At 52.9% G+C, this 23201-nt stretch overlaps 3 protein-coding genes across 3 annotated transcripts; 1 reads left to right on the top strand and 2 right to left on the bottom strand.

Annotated features, from left to right (window-relative positions):
- Positions 1-6024: 6024 nt before the first annotated feature.
- Positions 6025-6261, bottom strand: KRP23_9159 (Dynein gamma chain, flagellar outer arm; the record flags this gene model as incomplete). The annotated part of the gene is made up of 1 exon (XM_067894686.1): positions 6025-6261. The coding sequence occupies one exon, from the start codon at positions 6259-6261 to the stop codon at positions 6025-6027; it is 237 nt and encodes a 78-aa protein (XP_067742336.1).
- Positions 6262-6698: 437 nt separating this feature from the next.
- Positions 6699-7025, top strand: KRP23_9158 (uncharacterized protein; the record flags this gene model as incomplete). Its single annotated transcript, XM_067894685.1, has 1 exon — positions 6699-7025. One exon carries the CDS (start codon positions 6699-6701, stop codon positions 7023-7025), a length of 327 nt encoding a protein of 108 aa, XP_067742335.1.
- A 215-nt stretch (positions 7026-7240) lies between these two features.
- KRP23_9157 (RxLR effector protein SFI6) lies at positions 7241-8314 on the bottom strand (the record flags this gene model as incomplete). The annotated part of the gene is made up of 1 exon (XM_067895892.1): positions 7241-8314. One exon carries the CDS (start codon positions 8312-8314, stop codon positions 7241-7243), a length of 1074 nt encoding a protein of 357 aa, XP_067742334.1.
- Between the last annotated feature and the right edge of the window lie 14887 nt (positions 8315-23201).

Below are 23201 nucleotides of genomic sequence, written 5' to 3'. Positions count from 1 at the left end.
GCCGAGCTCATCAACGGTCAGTGGGCTGAAAAGCCTAGCGAAGGTCGTATGCTATACAAAAGTCGTAATGCTGAAGTAGAGGAAGATGCATCAGCCCATGCATACCCAGTCACGCAAACTGAGTCGGGCAATAGGCTGGCAGTGAGTGGGTGCGCCTTCGCGGCCTCCAAACAAATATACGCGGAGAGGAACAGGAAACGCCTAAGCTGCATTGTTTTTCGATGGGTGGCCGTTACCGGACCGAGGTAACTAACAACTGTGTGACACACAGTGTGTGTCTATGTCAAGTGGTGCACCGCGAAGCCGTGGATGTGCCCGCAGATTGAATTGACGTGCTGGGAAACATTTCAACAGTTCTACGAGCCTCAAAGCTTGTTTACAGACAAGGGCAATATCCGGCGACACTCTCAGCTTACCAAACTTCGACAAGGTGCCTCCCAAACTGAGACCTCACCAACAGGGAAGCCAGGTGCAGCTCGTCAAATCCATCTGTAAGTGTAATTGCTCGTGTACTTGACGTTGGCGTGGTCACCGCACAGCTCGTGGACTTGGCGTCGGTGTGGTCGGCCTTCTGCTGATGAAGATCGAGGTGGCGTCTGTGCCGTGCAGCTGCTGAACTTGACGGAAGGTTCGACACCATCGTGCTCGTGAAGATGGCGGCGGCATCAGCGTTGTCCTGCTCATGAAGATCGCGTCAGCTTCGGCGCCGTGCAGCTCCTGGAATTGACGTCGGGGAAGGTGCCGTCCCGCTGATGAAGATTGCGTCGGCGTCGGCACGGACCTGCTGATGAAGATCGCGGCGTCGTCAGCGTCGTGGAGTTGCTGATGAAGATCGCGGCGTCGTCAGCGTCGTGGAGTTGCTGGACTTGGCTGTGAAGTCGGCACCACCTTGCTTGTGGACTTGTCGGCACCATCCTGCTTATGGACTTGTCGGCGACGTGCCGCTCCTGTTGATGAAGTTCGTGACGGCTTCAGTGCCGTCATGTTCGTGAAGATTGCGTCGGCGTTGGCACGGACCTGCTGATGAAGATCGACTTAGGAGTCTCGCCGACCACGCTGCCTAAAGAAATTGTATGTAGTTTGAAACTTAGGCTTTATTGTAAATATAAATTGGGTGAAGAGACGACTTCCAACTACATGACGCCATTATTTCGCGCATTAACGACCAGTGAGTGCAAAAGATCTCCGAGCAGGAAGCACGGTGTCTGGGGCAGAAACGAGAAGTTGCTGCTATTACTCGTGCATTCAGCATCACAGCGAGTTCACGCGCGACGACTAACTTAGCATCTTCCTCAAAGATGATGGTTGCTTCGCACGTGGGAGCCTGTGATGACAGAGCAGCATCTCTCACGTCTGAGGCCTTCAAATACACCTTGCGAAGATGAGGTAGAGAGTCTGCATAGCGCTCAATACACGCTTGACCAAGTGAACACAACTCGGCACGAAGCTCGACTCCAACACAGACGCGGGCACTTGTCATGAGCGCGACTTGGGCGACAACATTGCCTATTCCTGACCCAACATTGAGGAAGATGTCACGGACACCAACGGGACCTACAGCACCAACGATGGTGGAGACACCTGGAGGGAGGATCTCTCCAGCATTGTCGTGCATATGACCTGCTGGCTGCCGTATATCTTCGGCGCTGATGCTCCCAAAAAGGGAAGCCATTGCCTGAGACGCTTCAGTCGGCGTCAGCATGGAGTGCAGATATGAAGAACGGGAAATCGCTGTTAATCTGGACTCGCAGTCACCGGATAAGCGGGGGGGCTGCTGCTGCTCGTGTTTGACAGGCTGGTAGTTGAGGTCGAACTTCTGGTACTGCTCGCAAAAGTCGTCCCCGGGCGACACTGGAAAAGAAGTACGGCGGGAAGTCTACGATACTCCTCCCATACGTGCGCTTGCGGCTAGCTAGTGACACGCGGTGACTGGACGTAAAATGTCCGAGCGTCGTTTCCCATTTCCCATGGAAGCACTCGCAGTGATGATTGGTCCAGAAGTGCGCGCGACAGGGAAGAACGAGGACGAACGGAGAACTGGTACAAGTTCCCACAGCATACTGAGACCAAGTGACTTCCAGAAGTCCTCCCAATGTCGAGTTACTTCCGGAAGTCACGTGTGTCTTCCGAAAGCTCATTTCTGATGCGACTCGCAGATGACCCAGACGTTCCGGGCGCGGAGGCCGACCAGACGCTGCTGATTTGTACCCACCAAGACCTTTCCAATTTTCCAGTATACAAAACCCAATACATTAGCGACCGACCAAGACGACCAGCCGGATATGTTATGCACGAAGAGCCGGCTTGCGACCAGGATGTGTCAGCCTCCCGGATGCTGATTACGCCAAAGAACCCTATAGTGAAACCAAGACAAATGTGCATGTGGAAGACTTCCAGCAGAGACTTTGACAGAAGACTTCTAGCAGAGACTAAAAATAACAGAGAGTACGTTTTGCCACCAAGGGCGCAAGTGTTTTCCAGGGCCCTTATCAGTTGGCCTGGAAGCACGCTGGGATAACCCCGGACAAGCCGCCATGATTTCCGGGGACCCGGGTTTACCCAGCCTGCGTTTGGACGCGTCGTGATCGCGAAGACCGCCGTGGAACTCTCCGAAAGGCTCAAGACCAAATTAGGCGGTGACCGAGTGACGCGCATTCGTACGTGATCTGTCCTATTTCATATTTCAGTTGGGAGTGTGTCCTCTAGACCCCCCATTTCATAGTAATTGCCGTTTCAGGAGGTTGTTAGTAGTCACCCCCCGGAATTTGATCGAATAGACTGCTGTGTGATAGGACTGTATATTGAGTGATCCGGAAGTGGTTTTCCTTTTGGATATATCTGAAAGTTATCTTCTGGAAGGAGTTATAAATCCTCCTTACTGGAAGTGGTGCGCAACAAGGGTGCATCTGGAAGTGACCAGTCTTCCAGGTGAAACACAACTAGACTGGTGTACGGACCCACTGCTCAAGGGTCCAAAAGAATAAGTAGCAGCTGCATATTGTGTATAACTCTCTGTATTATTTGGTCATCTGGGAAGGCTTTGCTAGTGGTCTAACCCCAGCTGTACTAATTGCGTCGAGAAGTGAACGTACGCACTCTGTATTCTTGTATTCATTTTGATTGTGTAGGAACAACTCATCAGGTGGAGTCCGGTCTTCCGAAGACAAACGACACCTATAGGCATTACACAAGGTCACACGCCAAGCTACTTCCGGAGGTCCCGTACTTTTGGAGGTAGTCTGACCCCATTGGGCTTTCCGAAAGGCGAAGTTTAAGCTTCCTGATCGGCCGAGTCTTCTGGCGCGCGTGCGCTATACGCCCTGGGCAATAAAGGCGTTCAACCGCCTCGCCTCACGTCGCTACTGCTGAGGATACGTCTGACCCTCCTTCCTCACGCCGCTTACCAAGCGGCCTGAATCTTGAGGGCTGTGATAGCTCCCTCGGTGGTCGTGGTATTTTCCCTGCGATGCTTAATGCTGGAATTGCGTCGCCTCCTAGAGACACTGTGGAGCCTGCTGTGCCTGCGTCGTCAACCTGGTACGTTCCCTGCTTCACTCTCACTTCCTCACGCACCGGTAACCTCACCTGGGGTTGTTCTTGATGGATCTGGTGACCGGGACTCGGATCTCGACGCCAATGACGCTGCGCTTTGGGCTGCCATGCTTCGCAAAAGTGCTGTACCCATCCCAGAGCCAAGCCCAGCTTGCTCGTCGCTCCTCTCGTCTGCCGCGCCGCTCCGCTTGCTCTGCCCGTTGTCGGTTCCGTGTCGCTGTTCTGTCCTTGAAACTCATCGCCGAGCCCTGCGACCCCTCCAACATCGCTTGGTGAGCTCATACTCAATGTCCTGGAGGGCGCCTCGGGCTCAGACTTCGGAGAGTGCTAGATCGAAGTGATGTTCTCGAAAGAATCGTTGATGAACTTCTGCAGCAAACCCTCAAGGTCGGAGATCCGCACGTTGAACTCGACGTAGTCGCGATCAAAGCGGTTGTTATTGTAGTCGAGCAAGTCGTGATTGCGGTACTGGAACTCGCGAATGATGGAATTAAAGTTGGTGGTAAGGTCCTCCATCGGTACTGACTAGGGGTGTCAACTTTACTTTTTTAACGTTAAATAACGTTTTATTTTTCACAGTTAAATTGTGTCCGAGTTCGTTGGTTAGCTCAGAATAACACACAATTAACAGGCTTGCTCATTGGTCAAGATCAAGCCAATCACCGAACCAGGGTTCTTGAAAATGGGAAAGACCACATATAAGCTGTATGGAATTGCCATAAACAACGCTGATTCAGCGGAACTTCAACCTGGTCGGAGGGAAGCATTCACGCAGATCGGACTTCGACCGACGGAGGGAGGCGTTCAAGCCGGCCACCTTTCAGAGAGTCATGTATGGAAGGCGATTGACATCACGCAGAACTGCTTCTGACGTTAGGTCGCTTGGTAAGGAGTGTAACTGGGAACTCAAGAACTACTTGCGGACGTCATCAGCAGAACGAGTGGAAAAACAGGAGCAGCCGTCGTCACTCAACTGGTGGTGTGGCAATGCCAAGACGTTTCCACTTATCGCTCCATTAGCTCTGATGTAGCTTGTGTGCATCGCGACATCAGTTCCTTCCGAAAGAGTACTATCCACAGGAGGAAACGTGGTCACCAAGCGGCGTAGTGCACTCACTGCCGACACAGTGTGCGACATTGTATTCATGGCGGAGAATCAACCTTCTTGAGCTCGACTTCCGCGATGGCAAGCCTTCTTGAACATCATCAGGCTATGTTTCGGCATAATTCTGCATTTTACATTGAGCCCCGTTCACATGCATGAATAGTTTCCATCGGCTTTCATTCGGCAGTTTACTCACTTCTTAATAAACTTGATAGTCTTTCACACTCTTGGATGTATCCTTTGCTCAGCTTGGATCACATTATTATAACAGTAAGGGAAACCCGAAAGAACCCTGCCAAAGATCAGAATTTGTAGTGGTGGTTGAAAATATACTGTAGTAGGACGCGTAGAAGAGATATACTCGCTGTATCTAGTTCCACCGTAAAACCACTTCATAATGGTTCACGAGAACAACGATCTGAAGTAGAGGACGAGCCGACAGCCTCATAGCCCGACGACGAACCCGAGCAGGCCAGCATGGACACGTCAGCGTAGCTCGACTGATGCTGGTCACCGTATCAGCGGCAGGCTTGGCCTTCGGGAAGCACCGGAAGTCCAGGTGGTCGTCGTCCGAGTCGTACACCCACTCACCATCAATGATGGCTCCAGCGTCGTCCATCTCAAGCAGGTAGTAGTAATAAGCACCCGTCGTGTACGAGCCCGAAGGCACCAGAGGTCCATCAGTGTACGTCTCGAAAATCCACGAGAGACGACGAGTCTTGGCGTACATGGTGCTCTTAGCAGCCGAGCTCTACGGTTGTTCCTCCAAGCCGTCTGGGCATCCTCTTCTAGGAACACGGCACATCTTAAAACCTCCGAACCGGCCGTGACATCAACGATGAAGATCGAATTCAGGCTGCCCAGCAGGATCACAGCGGCGATGTGGAAGTAAGCAGGGTTCAGGTCACGGTACGAGTCACTCAAGTGACGGCCGTACGAGTTGATCGAGACGGTGCCGCCGACAGCAGAGCCGTGACGTCCATGGGCTGGGATGTCGCGCCGTTGGGCGTCACTGCGCACTGGGGATCGTCCCGGCGTGGCAGATGCCGTACCAGGTCGGTCATCTCGTTGTACACAATGACTAGTCTTCAGCTTTAGAACCTGTGACCACCTCCGGCTCGGGCACCGGACGCAGATCAACCGCCGGACAGAGGCGACAGCGTACCGCCAGAAAGAAGCTCAGAGCAGTCGGCGAATGTGCCACAAGATGACTTTGGCGGGCTGAGTAATTTACAATGCCAAAAACACAAATATAGCCAAACATGTTCATGATATTGCAAATATCATACAGTATTAAAGTAACGCTAAAAATATCTTTTTAACCCCAATAACGTTATTTTCCGTGATAGAGAGATTACCCACCACTATTAACCAGCGACGAGAACTGGTGGAATCGTTGTGAACATGTCGATCAGCTTCATAACACGCCGACAGAAGAGGTTGAACTTCCCAAAGATCTTCATCTCGTTGAACTCGAACTGCTTGCCCTTGGGTGTTGCAAATAGCTTGTCTTTGGTGACACGATACTGCTGCTGGTAGGCTTCGTTCAACTTGAGACACGAGTCCAGGTGCCGCACGAGCTCTTCCGGGTCTTTGTCCCACATGACTTCGTAGGTCTCCCCCCCCCCCCCGTCACACAGTGCTTGCAATTGGTGATCATTTGGTTGGTGATCTTCGTGAACAAGTTGGCCATCCGCTCGGTAGTATTGTAGTATCTCGCGATGGAGTGGATCATCTTGATCGAGTTCATCAGCGCCGGGAGCGTATCGATGATGGAGCTGGGTGTGCCGTTGTACAGCGGGATGATGAACTTCTCGAGCGTGAACAGGTACTTGACGTTGTCTTTGGCTTCGTTGGCTGCCTCTGTGATGCCGATGTCAATCTGCTTCCACCGCCGAAGCAGAGTCTGGATGCGCCGCTTCGTGTCGTCACTGACGCTTTTCGTCCTTCGGCTCAGCACTGCGAAGACGTCAATGTACTCGTTCTGTAGAAGGTGAAGGACGAGTGGGGGATAGCAGATTCCGATCTGAAGAACGAGTTCATGACGGAGTCTGAGAAGTTCGCCAACGACCTCAAGGAGGCGCTCAATAGTATGGACAGTGGCCTGGAGCTGAGAAGACCCGACCGCAGTATCCTTGCGGAGACCGTGAGCAGTGCAGGTCATGCGGTCAATGGTACGAGGGCGTTGCAGGCTTCCGACCCGCCCAAGTTGATCGCACACTACGAAGACGTGCTGAAGGAGTGGTGCGACGTCATCTCGACCTACTTGGAGACAAACACGACGAATGACGGCGAAGGGAACAATGACCAGACGATTGATGACGACGGTCCTATGGGAGAACTCGAGTACTGGCGTCGAAGAATGTAGCGGCTGACGAGTATCACCGAGCAGTTCAAGATGGGAAGGAACGCCGCCCCAGGGATGAAGAGACTCTTCATGGAAGATCCGTGGCGAGACCCCTCGATGTCTATCATCTTGATAGGGAGTCGTGCATTGCTAACCATTGAGAAACTGCATTGAATTCGTTATGGAGAGATACTAAGTGGTGTGCTGGTGCAAGCCGATGAGCGACGGAGTGCCCTTTACCCCGCCGTCGGGTAATGAATCTCGAGCCACTTGAAGTAATCCCTGTAGAGCTTGTCGAGCTTATTATCGCCCTTCTTGGAGCCCAAGGCCCGAAACTTGACGAAGACCGGGTCCGAGTCGAGTCCACTGGTTTTCCATTTCGCGAACAACTTTTCAGCGAAAGTTGTGTCCTTCATCGCCCGATTGAGCCGCGTTGAGTCAAACAAAAAGTCTTTGGCCGAAACTTTTTGTGACCCTGGGATGGGGTGGTGAATCTGGAGCCAGGCGAAGTAATCCGTGTAGAGCTTGTAGAGGTTATTGTCCTTCTTCACGCCCATTTGCTGAAACCTTGCGAAGACGGCGTCCGAGTCGAGTCCATTGCGTTTCCAACGCCCGAACAACGTGTTTGCGTACGTACCATCCCCCATTGCCTTTTTGAGCTTCGTCTCATCAAACATCTTCTTATCGCCCGTAACTACACCGACTGGGTGATGTGTTTCGAGCCACGTGAAGTAATTCGTGTAGAGCTTGTATACGCTGTTGTCGTTGTCAATGTTGTACGCTTTCAACTTGTTGAAAGCATCGTCACCTCCGAATCCGTAACGCTTCCATCTCCGGAACAACGTTTTCGCGTAGTTGGAGTCCGCCATCGCCTGCTTGATCTTCTTCGTGCTGAACATGTTCGCACCGGACAGTCTCTCTTCGCTGCCATCGTCTTCATTGGCTGTTTCGTGGACTCGCAAGAACCTCTTCCCGCTGTTGTGCCCCACATCCAGCAACCCAGAGTCTGGGGACGCCATCGTGGAGACCATCACGCCCTTGTCAGTATCCGCAGATAAGGCGGTGCCGCTTGCGAAAAGGGTGAGCGCAGACACTACCAGAAGGATAGAAGGCAAGCGCATTGTCGGTCTTGGCACTGAAGAAAAACACCTTGGGGACTGGATGACGAAATACGGAATGGAAACAGAAGATGGGGTCGAACAGCAAAGCACTGCCCTTTGAACGCCTGCTTTCGAAGCAAACCATGCATGGTATGCTCCGACCTTACCACAAAGGCGCACGCAATTGCATGTACAAGGCCGGCCATCCATGCATATTGTACTTCATTTTGCCGGGGTTTGCCGATCCCGTGGTGGCTCCCAGGAAAATGCCTAAGTTTAGAGCTTCGCATGCATGCAATCATGCAGGAAGGAGAAAAAAATAACGAGACACCCCTCCTTTCTCTTGCCATTCATGCCGCTGGTTTCCCGATTCTCACGCATTCCATGATGACAGCAGCCTCCGTTGGTCTCGCAATCCGCGATGTCCTCGAAGAAGTATCGTGGGGTCGCGAGGAATCTCCATAACACAGTCCATATGTCGGAGGGTGATTGAATTGTATGTAGCGTCGTTTACCAATTCATGGGCCACAAGTGGCATGCTACCGGCCAGCGGTACTGATCTAACCAGAAGAGAATAATCTTAATTTTAAGGTATTTCGCATCATTTCTGATCCAATCACGACCGAGTTACGAGGCGACCAAGCAAGTTGAAATTGAATATTTTATTACGCACTGACCAGCTGATGGCCTTAACAAACTGTCATATAAATCTCAACGTTCCACAGCACTCGCATCGATTGAAGACTCCGCGCCAACACCTTTCTTTTCATCTGCCCCTATCGCCTCCTAAGGCTGTTTAGGAACTGTGCGTTGCTGCATAGCCACCAGACTAAATCCGACGCTCACCCAATCAGAAGTGCTCAAGTTTCCAAATAAGACGATGATTGGTTGGATAATTTATTTTTCAGATCATGGGGGTAACGGGGTACACCGACGTGTATCCATGATCCATGTTACATGAAGAGTGATGGGATGTCCCTCTTTAATGTCCATGGTACGTGGTACCGATTGGCGGTGAGACAACTATTGGGCACTTGTTTAGCTTTTACTATAGTTGACTTAGAGTGTGTAAGGATCAGGCTTGGCTCACCTATAACATATATTCAGTCTTTAAACCTATCGTCTAAGTCGTAGTCGGTTCCACTAGGCTGGGAACCGTGAACTGCCGTTCACCGAGAGCTTACACTCTCTAGCCCTTCCTCAAGCACAAGGTGCTGTACGACTCCCGTCACACTTGGTAGCACTTGTAGTCTAAGCGGGTCGCTCGTCCGAGACGAGAGCCGCGTCCATAGCCAGATCAACCTTTCGGACCCAGAAATGAAGGTTTCCCCCATCTTTCCCTTCGTAGGGGTTAACCTTCAGCCACAGAAGTCTGTAGGGTCGCACGTACATGGGCGATTGACCCTCGCTCGTACGTGTCGAAAGCGCTTACACGTCCGAGCTGCTCTGCACGTATTGCTGCCCCCCCCCCCCCCCCCCCCCCCTCCCAGCTCTGGAGGACATCCCTTCCAAAGATGCCTCCTATCTTCCGAACGGACTCGATCTGCGAGTCGTGAGGAAACTCACTTCGGTCCATGGTGGCTTAGGGTTTGAAACCACAGAGGATTCAGGATATTTAATCTATGGACAAGTACGACTTGATCTTGGGCATACCATGGCTTGAGAAGCATGAGCCCTGGATAGACTGGCGCGATAAAGCCATCGGGGCTAGCCGGCCCGCAGCTACTGACAGAGCATTGACGAGTCATGCTCCCAAGCCGGACCTACCGCCAGAGCCGAGTCGAAACAACTCAGAGAAATTGGTTGCGGCAGGAGCCGCAACAGGTGTCGTGACACAGTCCACGGCAGGTAACGGACCGCCATAGGCAATGCCGGTGGACAGGACGTCGAGCCCAGTGAGGGAAACTGCAATGTCTTTAGCACCCCCCTCCCCGCTCCTGACCGTAGAGCTGTATATTCATCAGCCGTGTTAGCGCCAGGGGACTCCCGTTCCCCCAGGAAAACAAGGCCACATGAGACCAAGGTCAAGACCGTAGCCAGGATTGAGATTGCTGGGAGCACCTCTAGTGTGGATAACAATGTGCCACACGGAGTCAACGGGAATTCCAACTCCTCCCCATGCATCACTACCGGTTGTGGGTAACGAAGGACCACACCGTGGTGGGGATCGACGACGTCATCGCCGCTGTAAGCCGAGTCTGTTGAAACAGGCTGGAGTCGGTACAAGCAAATAGGAGAGAGAGAGATCTCCTCAGGCACCGCCGGCTGAAAAATGCTATCACTTCTTCGACGGCGAGACCGGGTGTAAGGTCAAGGCGGGCTCCGCTACGTTGGCAGACCTGCCTGAGGTGTCGAAGCTTTTGAACATCAAAGATATGTCGATGGACGATTTCCTGGCACAATTGAAGGCCGGGGCAATCGCGGAGATGGTGCTCCTGAAGCCGGAGGTCTCTCCAGAAGAGTTGAACTCCTCTTCGGTTATGAACGAGAACGTCCTGGACGAACTCCGCAAGAAGTGCGCGACACGCGTGGGCTCTGCAATCCTCAAGAGCCCCAATAATTTAGTGTATCCGTTGATGAAGGGTTTATCGGACGTAGGGTCCAAGGATCCGCCGTCCCAACTCCCACCTGACCGTGGATTTAGGCACAAAGTAATGTGTGGTGTGACCAGACAATGGTCACTGCCTCGCGAACAGTGCAAGGTCGTTGATGTCTTCTTCGCGCGAAAGCAAAGGCAGGCATAGTGCGTGAGTCGAAGTCTCCGCACTCGACGCCCACCTTCTGCCTTCGCAAGCCGAACGGGAAGTGACGTCTGGTTCATGCTTATAACAAGCTGAGCAGCCCGCTCAGACACTCATCCCTCGCAAGGAAGTGTTGTTGAACAACATGGCGGACTGCGAGCTTTATAGTGCGCTGGATCTGGTGGATGGGTACTACCGGATCCTGATGCTCGAGCGCGACATCCCGTTCACAGCGGTGAGCATCCCGAGCGACATGCTCTGGAAATAGTTAGTGATGACACGGGGTCTATCAAATGGCCCAGCGACTTTCAATCGCTTGGTCACACAATTGTTCAGACCCTTGCGTGTGTTCACGCAGACGTACTTTGACGATATCTTCATCCATAGCCATGCCGAAGATGGCAAGACGCAAAAGGATCTCCGTAAGTGGTTAGGCCTAGCCAACAAGCTGCACAAGTATAGAGCGGGGTATGTCAGGCTGGCACGACCCCTGTCGGGTCTCCGCAAGATGGATGTCGAGTGGCCCTGGGAAAGCCATCATCAGAATGCGGTCAAGCATCAAGACGAACTTGCAGTGCGCGCCGGGCTTGGCCTTACCGGACGAGACAATGTATATCAGCGCTGTCTGTGACGCCTCAGACTATGCCATTGGTTGCGCGCTGCTGTTGTACGACGCGGACGGGCACGAACGAGTCATCTCGTTTCCGTCCAGGCAGCTAAAGGCCGCCGAGAGGAACTACCCTGTTCATCATAAGGAGCTCCCCGCTATAAAGTACGCCCTTGTTAAGTTCCGGGTACACTGAACCCTTCGTGATCTTAATAGACCACGCGTCCTTGAGGACAACCACCAGCTCTCCGCATCTGTCTCAGAGGATGACCCGCTAGCTGTCATTCTTGGCGGACTACAACTTCCGCGTGGAATACAAGCCGGGCAAGCTGAACCTGCTTGCTGACGCGCTGCCACGGCAACCCGACTATGATCTTCCGCACATTAGTCGGGTCACGACAAATCTGTACGATCGGATACGCCTTGCGTATCGAGATGATGATAATCTCTCACCCATCGCGCGGTTCTTTACCGCTGGCAAGAAGGCCAAGCCTGCGATACTAACTCCTCGACAACGCTCCTGACTCCATCTCTATGCGTGGGTCGATGGCCTTCTCCACTATCGCGTGGACCCGGCCGATCCTCCGCAGATAGTCATCCCCAATGACGAGAATTTGAAGTATGACATACTTCAGGAGGCGTACGATGCGCCTTCCAGCGGCCACCTTGGCCGCGAGAAGATCTTCTTGCCGGTCTCCCAGGTATCCTGGTGGGCCCACATGTATAAGTGGGTCGCCACGTATGTGAAGACCTGTGAGACATTCCAATGTGTGAAACCTGCTGGTCATGCCTTGGCTCCTTTACAGAGTCTGCCAGTCTCTGCAGACTACTGGAAGTCAATGAGTCTCGACTTCGTCTTTGGACTGCCGGCTGATGCCCAGGGCAATACCGGCGTCCTGGTGTTTGTCTGTCGTTTGTGCAAGATGTACTATCTTGCTCCGGTGGCTGACTCAGTCACCGGGGAACAGACCACAAGGCTGTTCCTCGATGGCATCTTCCGCTATCATGCCCTCCCGGAGATTATTGTGTCTGACTGTGACCCAAGGTTCACGTCTGCGTTTTGGAAAACGCTGTCCCAACTGCTTGGAACGCGGCTGCTCCTGTCCACGGCCGACCACCCGCAGACGGACGGCCAGACAGAGCGCGTCAATCGCGTGCTCGAAGACACTCTGCGCAGTGTCTGTGCGGAATCTCCCCACACAAGGTCGGCCAGTTTGCCGATGGTTGAGTTTGCACTCTACAACGTGATGCACACGTCGACGGGGTTCACCGCGTTCTATCTCAATGGGCTCCGGAACCCCCTGGTGCTACTCACTCTCCGTGGTGATACCGTGTCTTGAGTTGTAAGTGGGGGAGTGGGCCTCCGGCGTCGACTTGGGGGTTACCACTGGGTTGGACAAAGCAGACCAACCCTGTAACGGTTGGCGGATGGCCTCACACTCGCGCACAGCTCGATCACGTGAACCAATCAATTCCGCGCAATCAGCGCGAGAAGCGGTCAAGTCCCCGAGCAAGGTGGCATTTTCCAGTTGCAGTACCTGCACGCGATTGCGATCACCCTGGAGGCGGGCAGCCTGACTCTCCAAGCGAGCGATGGCAGCTTTCCGAGAAGTCACTGTGGAACCTGGAAGACAACAAAGGGACACACCGTTAGCGCGAAAGCCGCCACGTACGGGTAAGCGCGTATACGCACGGGAAAATAGTAGCAAGGTCGCAGCTTGATTGCGTTCAGTAGTCGCCTGTTGGAGCTGATCTCTGATCGCTTGAAGTTGCGTGGAAGCGTCGGATGCCTGACGGGGGAACTGGTCACGTTCAGTGTCACTACATGCCAACCAGTGGTGCGTAGCCGAAAGTTGGCGGTCCATGTCACGTTGAAGATCACCGAGGCGATCCTCGAGGGGTTTCGAAGTTCCTTACGCTGGTCTCCAGTTGGTGGCGATTCGACTCGGATGTTTGCACGTCACCGCGGGAACGCTGCAGGTCTGCGATTACCCGATCGCAACATGCAGCCAACTCCACCAACTCCCGCTGCTGGACCACTATGCGACGGCTGAGACGGGACGATTGACTCGATCGCGCTCGAGGTGATGGCGAGTTCACCCGCGCTTGCAAATCAGAGACCTGTCGCTCGAGAGTACTGATCCGGTCGTAGAGGAATACCACATCATCGTCGTGCGATCGGCGTTCCGGGGCGAGTAATGTGCGAGCCGTGTCGAGAGCGCGGCTGTTGTCCAGTCGATTTGCCAGGGCACTATGGGCGTCAGCTAGCGCGAGACGCGTACTCTGATGATTGCAAAATAGCGTCGAATACTGTTCCTGAGCAGACTGCACGAAGGTCGTCGACGACGAGTACACACGATCCAGCTCTTGCTCCAGTTCGTGGGTTCGGGTCTGAAGGGCGACGTGATCTTGTGCCAAGTCGGCATATATCCCTAGAATTGCATCCTGGTCGCCCAGGTGGACGAGCATTCGGTCCAGCGTGGCAAGTGACGTCTGCAACGTATTGCGATTGGTCTGAGACAACGTGGTTATCGATACCGGAACGGGGACGGTCGCCGGAGCTCGTGCAGCTGGTGTAATACCGGCCGAGGGTGACGCAGCATACCAGCTGAGCCCACGCAGCGCGCCGTGGCGCAATGCCCGCGGGATAGCACGTGTAATATCTGAGACGACTGGAGGTAACGCAGGTTCAGCGTCGTTTACGTCGGGGAAAGCGGTTCTTGAAGCGAATGAGTTGGACGAACGGGTTGCCGACGACCGATCGCTGGATGACATTACGTTGGTGGATTCCCGATGGCCGTGGACGGCACACAAGCAGACCCGGTCGGGCGAGTTGGCGCAATGCGGCAAGTTGGAGACTGGCGAGAGTTGAGTGCTGTACAATCACCTCTCGCACAGGGGGTGGTTGTGGATAAGTGACCAGAAGTTTTGGAGATGGATTGATTGTTTCCGACCAGGTGATTGGTCGATGGGTACGGATGGATGGTTTGTGACCCGGGATGGGCAGCATCAACGGTCGGACGACCGGCTGGTGAATGTGAGGACCATCATTCCGATCTTGACAATCTGATCGCGGTACCACATGTTGAGTACATGAGTTCAGACCAACCGATCAGACCAACATGGGCTCCGATCGACCGATCATATTGACATGGGTACAGATCAACCGATCACATCAACATGTACCACAAGAACGGTACATCGGAGGTGCAGGGACGTCAGCAATCATGAGACACGCAAGCGAGATAATAGATAGGCACGTAGTTCTTAATGGATAAACAGAGAGAGATTTTCCTTGTAGCACGCAAGTGGTCTTCCGAATTCCGGGGAAGGAAGTATATTGGCCTACCCGACAACCGGACAACCACCTTAAGTGACTCAAGTGTGAACGTGGAAGCCCCTGGATAGCTTGGCCATGTGTGCTCCCTTCTCCCTTTGTCGCGCCAGTCTATCCAGGGCTCATGCTTCTCAAGCCATGGTATACCCAGGTTCAAGTCGTTCTTGTCCATATCAAGAACGAGGAATCGTTCAGTGGAGTCAAAGTCCTCAAACTTGATGGACAGGTCTATGAAAACCTTGGGCACCTCCACGACAGCCCTGTCAGTCAATCTGACCAGCACTTGCCCGTTCCCCTTGCTTTATTGCAAAGCATCGGTGAACTTGGCGCTATTACGAGCGACCGTCCGGCGGTGTACAAAGCTCTTTGACGCCCCAGAATCGATTGAGATTATCATGGGATGATCATATCCCCTTACATTTGCATGTACGACAATCAGCCCTTCGCAGCCCTTCTCCGCTTCGAGAATACAAAGACTCTCGGCGGCTAAGCCTTCATGGTGCGTGCCGCTCACGCACCTCTCATGAAGGTTTAGATCTTCCCGAGTAGGGAGCCCCGCCCCAACTGGTGGTTGACATTTCTCTAGTCACGGGGTCGCGGCTTTTGCCAGCGACCCTTAAGATCAAAGGGCTTGGGAGGGAGCCGCTTTGTCGTTCCTCCCGCGGGGCACACACGTTTCATGTTCCCCAGCTTACCACAGCCGAAGCAACGGATGTCGTGCTTCTCAGCAAGGCTCAGATCCATCGGCATAGGACCATGGAGGGGCCTCTACTTTGGGGACCGCCCTGAGTGGAGACCCCAAGCCACGCAGTGGCAGGAATGTGAGCCTGTCGATAGCTGTACTCCTCCTGAAGAGCGATTTGAATCGCTTCTTTCAGGGTGCTAGCCGGAACCAAAAACAGCTGTGTGTGCACTGGGTCTACTTGTCGGCCGCCCATGAACAGCGTCATCTTGATGTGTTCATGAAGGGGGGTTTGCCACCAGGAATGTGGTCAGCTCCCGCATCCCCTGGATGTACTAATGCAGTTGACGCCTCACTTGCTTGCAGGCAATGAAGCGTGAGGGCTGGCGCTACTCATAGTTTGCCAGGGGGAAGGCGGCTCGAAGTTGCTAACACAGCTGAGCACAGGATGCAAAGCGTCCAAGCGATGTCGCTTCTCGCGTGTACGCCCAGCTCGTAGCTCGACCGCTAAGGTCGAAGAGAGCGAAAGTGACGCGGACTCGCTCGTCCGAGACTAAAGCTGCGTCCATAGCCAGATCAACCTTTCGGACCCAGAAATGAAGGTTTCCCCCATCTTTCCCTTCGTAGGGGTTAACCTTCAGCCACAGAAGTCTGTAGGGTCGCACGTACATGGGCGATTGACCCTCGCTCGTACGTGTCGAAAGCGCTTACACGTCCGAGCTGCTCTGCACGTATTGCTGCCCCCCCCCCCCCCTCCCAGCTCTGGAGGACATCCCTTCCAAAGATGCCTCCTATCTTCCGAACGGACTCGATCTGCGAGTCGTGAGGAAACTCACTTCGGTCCATGGTGGCTTAGGGTTTGAAACCACAGAGGATTCAGGATATTTAATCTACCCGCGTAGGCGTGGATTGGCTTCAAGTGCTACCAAGTGTGACGGGAGTCACGCAGCACCTTGTGCTTGAGGAAGGACTAGGAGTATTCACTGGTTCCCGGACTTGTGATACGGTTGACTTGAACAACGTATGATATACTTACAGTCACCTTGAAATCGTCCTGCAATACAACTCCTAAGTCAATAATAGTTTCTCCTGTATATTGTATGCATGGGTCTGCGAGCCACATCCACGTGTTAGTGGTGTTGGACACACCATGTACCCAACTCGGAAGAGGGATGGCCACTCTTCATGTAACCCAGTTACAAAGGTTGTCCTGTCGTGCAACACGCTGCTCCAAATCTTCTTTCTAAGACATAATTCGCGATACGGTAGGCACTTCACAAATATACATATTTATCGATTCAATGTATTGACCTATACTATCAAAAATATGTTAACCGGGGCCGAGCGACAGCGAGGCCTAGGCACCTTCATAGAGCGCTTGTTATACTGTAGAATAGTTATTGTCTCATTGAACTCATTTCGCATCTTAACTTTGAGCACATCGTAAATACATGTATTAACCCTTTCGTGGTAAACTGGGGCATTTTGACCCCTTTCATGGTCGAGTCAAAACCTGCGAGGAAATCGACCACGAAAACGGGCAAAATGCCCCCTTTGACAGAAGTTCAACCTGCACACCACCCACCTTTGTAACGGCCAATCGCATCACTTTCTTCTTTCCCTACCCCCTCGATATTTTGCAAGGTGTGGTGCACACCACTGAAATATACGCGTTTAAGTGCGAAAAGGCTCACTTAAGTCCGAGATTGCGTCAGCGTTGCTGAGAAAAATGACACACGCATCACTCGATTCGTTGAAGCCCCGCACACGTACGACGTTTACTCCTGTTAGCAACGACTGGCTCTGAGCATTTTCAATATTGAAACCAAGCTGGTCACCCACATCACGGGTAGTGCGTATCTTGAGGTGTCATACGATCCACTTTCAGTTTCGACGCTGACAAGCAGCTCGTTCAGATTGCCCGGACTTACATTGATGCTGGGACGCGGATCCCGTGGAAGGACGTCGCTCGGCGCATGAGACCTACAGGACATTCAGCATCCACACAACGCCAGAGGCTCCAGTCGCTCTCCCGAACATGGGGACGAGATATTGCTCGTTTCTCGTCAAGTTTCTTCACCGAGGTGCGCCGTCCACGTGGTCGCCCTCCAGCAATAACACTACAGCTTCGGAACCTCGACGCACATTCTTCGCCAGGTCGATCACGCCAAGCAGGAGCGACGGCCACTACTACAACTCGCCCAGGCGCGGCACCGCCTCGTAAAGCGCGCCAGTCAGCTGCGGTGTCAAGACCAAGCACAGCAGGAGAAGAGACGAGAGCAGTAGCACGACAGACACCAGCGGCAGTCGCGCCAACCGCTCGTCCTGCTGTGGAATCGCCACACGAAGTTCAACAAGTACCGGCACCCCCCGTCGGAGGCCCCGCAGGAGAAGCGCCGTCAGCATCTGCCATGCCAGTTCTGTCGCCATCGAGTGCAGAGGAAACAGGGACTTCAATGTTTGCTGGTGTACCGCGTGCTGCGGTCGGTTATGATGGAGGCAGATCCCATTTGAATGTTGGAGAAGTGCTGCCGTCGGGTGTTACAATACTACTTCGAGAGCTTGGTGATGTCGATTCAAGCGACGTATTTCTCGATATCAGTTCGGGTCTTGGGAATGTCACCGCTCAAGTTGTGCTCGTAACCAAGATGTCAACGGCGATCGGTGTTGAGGTGCGTGCGGACGTCTACAGACTCGGTGTCGAGATGATTTCCAGAAGCCTGCATGGTCGACAAGTCAACGAAAGAGCTGAGCTCTACTGCAAGGATATAACTGGCCTTTGTATATCGCGCTTGCCTCCGTACGAGCTCGCACGATCGTGTTTTGGAACAATGTATTGTTTGAGCCTGTCGCGATGGAATACGTGAAACGCGAGCTTGCCGAGATGCTTCGGGCGCGTTTCATCGTATGCACGGCTTCCCTTTGTCCACGACACCGCGAGCCTTGCTTCTCTGCGTTCGCTCTTCCTTCGAGTTATTCAACGAGGTAGATATTGCCTGCAGCTGGAAAGCCGAGCCGCTGCGCGCTTACTTTTACCGGTCGTTTGAATCTTACTGATTTGCGCAATTTCAATAGTGAAATCCATATAAATACACACTTCAACATGACATGGTAGACTTTGCTTTCTAGCAAAGTGCATACAACATTTTCAATACTTACTTCGAGATAAATGCGCACACCAATTACAAGTTGATTGGGCGAACTATACTTAGACGGTTTCCAGCGGTTGCTTCTTGTTCTGGGGTCAGGTTGCGTTGACGCATGCTCTCATGTTTGAGCTTGTACAAGTATGAGCTCGTGCGCACCTTGCCTTTTGCGGAGAATAGCTTTGTGTGGAAGATAAAAGCGATGATACTTCTCCCAGCACGTCCATGTCTGCTTCGGACACATGTACGACTTGGTGGCCACGAACACGTGCTGGCAGAGACAAACGGCGTGGAGAACGCAGTAGTCGGTGACCTCCGTGGCGTATCTGTCCTCCCACCTGCACACTACACACTGCCGTCACTTCCGATTTGATTCTGGATATAGCTGCTTGGAGGAAACCGCTGAGCACCTCTTCTGCGGGCTACCGAGACATTCGTCGACATCGCGTCTTCCAGCGATCCAGACTGCACTTGACGGAGACATTGATTCGTCCACCTCTGCCGGTACACCCAACGAGCCTACGTCGGTGTAAAACATGCGTCGTTCACTAGGCGCCTCTTTCCATTTTCCAGACAGTAATTCAGAGCTGAGGTGGGCGATGAAATCGCGATGGGAGTCGCGATCATTAGTCGGTCTGAGTGCCAACTTGCGCGTGAAGTACGCGTTAGAGCGCGCGATATCCACGAGCGCGATGCCCAGTTTCTTATACCATTTTCCTGAAAGAGTGTCCATCCGCTAGAGAGAACCTCCCTCGTACTTGGTCGAGTCTGTCGACGCCCTGCATGTTGTGTTGTATTCTTTGATGCACGATGGGGCGCTAAATGTTCGCTTGTCAGAGCGAACTTGGCGAGCCACAGTAGTGACTGTTGAAGCATCGGCATTGGAAATCACAGTGACAATAGCGCTATCGTACCACGAAGCCACCACCGTGTTGCGATCAGCAGAAACCGCTTGTCCATAGGTTCCCCGAGTGCAATCCTTCTTCTCAATCACGACGTGTCTTGGAAAGTGTGCGCTGGACTTCCTCACCGTCCCACGTCCATACAGCCCTTTTAGACGCATAGCATCAAGTAGCTTCACTGACGTGTAGTAGTTGTTGGAGTTGATAATGCGACGGGTGCCAAACACTGGCCGAACAACTTCCAGTACACACTGTCGCATCGACGAGGATACTGCTAATTCATCGCTGAGGACGTGAGCCTCCGCTTGTGACGTCACACTTGCAAGCCGCTCCGTCACATCGCTCTGACAGTGTAGCCGAAAGTTTAGAGAAATCCACGTGGTAGAGCAGCAGAGCATGTAGAGGCGGGAATCGTACTTCCCTGTTGGCTTCATAGGGTTGTACACAATCAGCGATTTGCCGTATTTTGACCTGCACGCGACACTTGCTTCATCGAGAGCTAAGTTTTGCCCAGGAGAAACATACTTGGGGCCTGTCATCTTGAGTAGATTGAGCAGTGGTCTGATTCTAGCTGCCTGGTCGTGGTTAGCGTTGTTCACTTCAACACACTGAAAGCAAAATGATTGTCGAAGCTGCTTGAAGCGACGAATAGGCATGACGACATCAAGACTAACGAAGTTTCCTCCGAAAATTGCAGTTTCCACCTGCTCTCCCCAGTAGTTACTGCACTCACCTTTATACACTAGCTCCATGTAGAACAGCACCCCGATATATGTCATGATCTCATCCAGAGAAAAGGGTTCGGCAAGTGCAATGTCATGCACACGGGCGTAGCTGTTTGTTTCTCCAAGAACTTGCTGCCAAAACGATACCGGAATGTACGCGAAGAAGCTTGTCGAAGCTGAGTGCTCGAATAGATGCTTGAACTGAGGAAGCAGATATGTTTCACTACTGCCGTCCGAGTGCTAGAACAAGTCTTCGGGTTTCTTGCTCTGCGCCCCAGGATCGAAACGCATATTCTTTATGGCTTCCACCTCCGCTAGCGTTGTTGAAAGCTCCATCGGTGGATCAAACAACTCCACGCACTCCTCCATGTCATCAATGCTCCCCTCCACTTCAATTTGTTCTCCTTCCTCGACCGCACAGAGGTGGCTCCAGCCTACTCGCGAAGTGCTTCCGTGCAGGGATCGGTAGTTAGCATTCCCGCGCTGAATCATGCTGAGGTTTAAGTGTTCATCTTTTCTCTGATACTGCGAGTCTAGCCACTGCACCTGAAACATCGCTCCTTTGACGATCCGACACACGCGCCCGACAAGATACGCACTGCCGACACACGCATACTTGTCCTTGGTCTTCTTCCGTTTTGTCCAGCCCTCTTTATCTGGTGAAAATGCCACAAGTGTGTCTGCGTACAATCCCGGAATGGGTGGTGGTCGGGCCAGACTGTTTCGACGCGTTCCAGCTGATGGAGTCGCTGGTGAATCTGTTTGTTGAACGGTGCCGGTACGCGCTGAGGGAACGCTGGCCTCGCTGTCAGCAGTATATGTCGTAGGGGCGCCGGCGACCGAGGTTTCTCCTGGTAGGGATACACTCTCTGTCGAGGGAGCCACATTGTCACGAGCTTGACCCAGTGCCTGCACAAGGCTGCGCTTCGGTGAAGCCTTGGACTTTGCCGGACGGGCGCGCTTTCGTGCAGGCTCACTGTCGGTCGTAGTCTTTGGCTTATTCTTTGAGCCCTTCGGTCTGCCCCGCTTTCGCTTCGGCGCTGACGCTGGACCACCTTCGGCATTCTCCATGGCTGGTACAACTTCAACAACACGTTGAGCAGCTCCAGTTGCGTTCTCATTAGGGCTCCGAGTATTGCCATCGCTTCAAGCACTGCCGCTTGCAGCAACCGCTGCCTGACGCAAGCGCCCAAGGTTCTCGCTGCCGCCGCCGCCGGACGCTGCCCGAGCAAGCGCCCGAGGTTCTCGCTCTCGCTACTGCCGTCACCAGGCGCTGCCTCGCCTAAGTTATCACTCTGATGACTCTCCATGTTCGTCGGAGGTGTTCTTGAGACTGAACAGTCAATTGCGATCGTCAACAGCTGCCGCTATTTGCATAGTTAAAGCAAGATAAATGCATAACTCGCCGTTTTGAAGCCATGAGCATATTACTGATAGAACAGCCAGCTTGGTACAGTAGGTGATGAAAAGTTACGCACTTCGCACACTCCACTCGTGAAAAAGAGAACTATCTGTGCAGGGTCGCCAACAGTACGGCGATCGCTGGTGCAGGTGTCGGTCTTCGCTACTTCATGCAATTCGGTAGCATATAGGACACTCTTGTCCTCTCTCACACACGGATGGCTGACGCCGATAGATTTCAAGTGGGACCTGATATCTTTCGGGATCTGATTCAAGATCTGCCGTCTTATGCCATCACGCCAGTCGGACGAACAGCCATTCAAGTGTCATGATCGTCAGAAAAGCGGTGGAAACCTTTTTTTAGACCAATCAGCAAAATGACCAGCTGCCAGGTGGGGTAGTACCGTGGCGTATGAAAGGGGGCATTTTGCTCCCTTTCATCATAACTTCGCGACCTAGTCCTCCTAAATCCCATCCTCCTTCCACTATCCAGAAAGGACTGTTTTAAGGCGAGTACCGTGGTTTATGAAAGGGGGCAAAATGCCCCCTTTCACAGCTTAACATCTTGGTTTGTATATTATACTTTAATTGAGTGAAGACCCAGCGTTCACGAAAGGGTTAATACAATATCTATCTTACAGGCGTGTTAGAACGTAGGCGCTCAAACTATTATATTATTTTTAGTACATGTATACACCCTCACACTTGCAAGACTGCAAGCTCATTATAGTATGCGTTGCATCTGTGTTGGCATAAGGGGCTACCGGTAGTTAACGTCGGTTTTAAAGTCTGTTTTGACCTGCCTAGCTCTTAGATACTCGATACACAAGTGCACTATGTTTCGTCCAGACGCCGGGTCCTCTGCCCCCTGTCCCCGCGCGGCATGTGCTTAGCTGCAAAGCAACCGCCCTAGACACTTTTCAAGGTACGCGTACTAACCCCCGGAAGCTGTGCCAGCGGATCTGCGATCCTCCCACGTGCCCCAGCCAGTTCAGCCTGCTTCGATAAAGTGTGTTGACTTCAAAGGACAGTTGGAAGAGGAGAGCAAGGACTTATATCAAGCTGCTTAAGTACCAAGGCGCGGAGGGCATGGTGACCCCTCCTGTGATCAAAATTTCCCACCACATTGCGACGGAACTGGTGCCTCGGCGCGATTCCGATCCAGCACCAAACCACGGGGGACGGGGTGACCCTCAAGTGTTCAAGTCTGCCCACCTAAACGGGGGGGGGGGGGGGGGGGGGGCTTGGTGGAGCCTTCGTGTTGCTCGATTATCGTGATCCACCGTGGCGGGAGGTCTTGGTGACCCTCCTGCTTCCATAAAGTTCATCTGCCGTTCACCACGGCTTCGATACATCAACATTGGGTTAAAATCCCACAGAGATATTGGGCTTCGACGCCCCCAGCGACTGTCAGGGATCTAGAGTTTCCAGGTAAACACAAATAGAGGACCTCATTAAAACCAAGTGCGCTATGATTGCGACACGAACAAACTCGATGATACTTTCAGTTTCCCGAAATTCGGTCTGGAAGTATAAAATTGGAGTCGTCAAAAATG

The sequence above is a fragment of the Phytophthora ramorum genome (genome assembly GCF_020800215.1).
Source record: "Phytophthora ramorum isolate Pr-102 chromosome Unknown Phyram_PR-102_s0008, whole genome shotgun sequence".
Lineage (NCBI taxonomy): Eukaryota > Oomycota > Peronosporomycetes > Peronosporales > Peronosporaceae > Phytophthora > Phytophthora ramorum.
The sequence above is the reverse complement of the archived record's forward strand: the minus strand, read 5'-3'. Positions and strand labels throughout refer to the sequence as shown.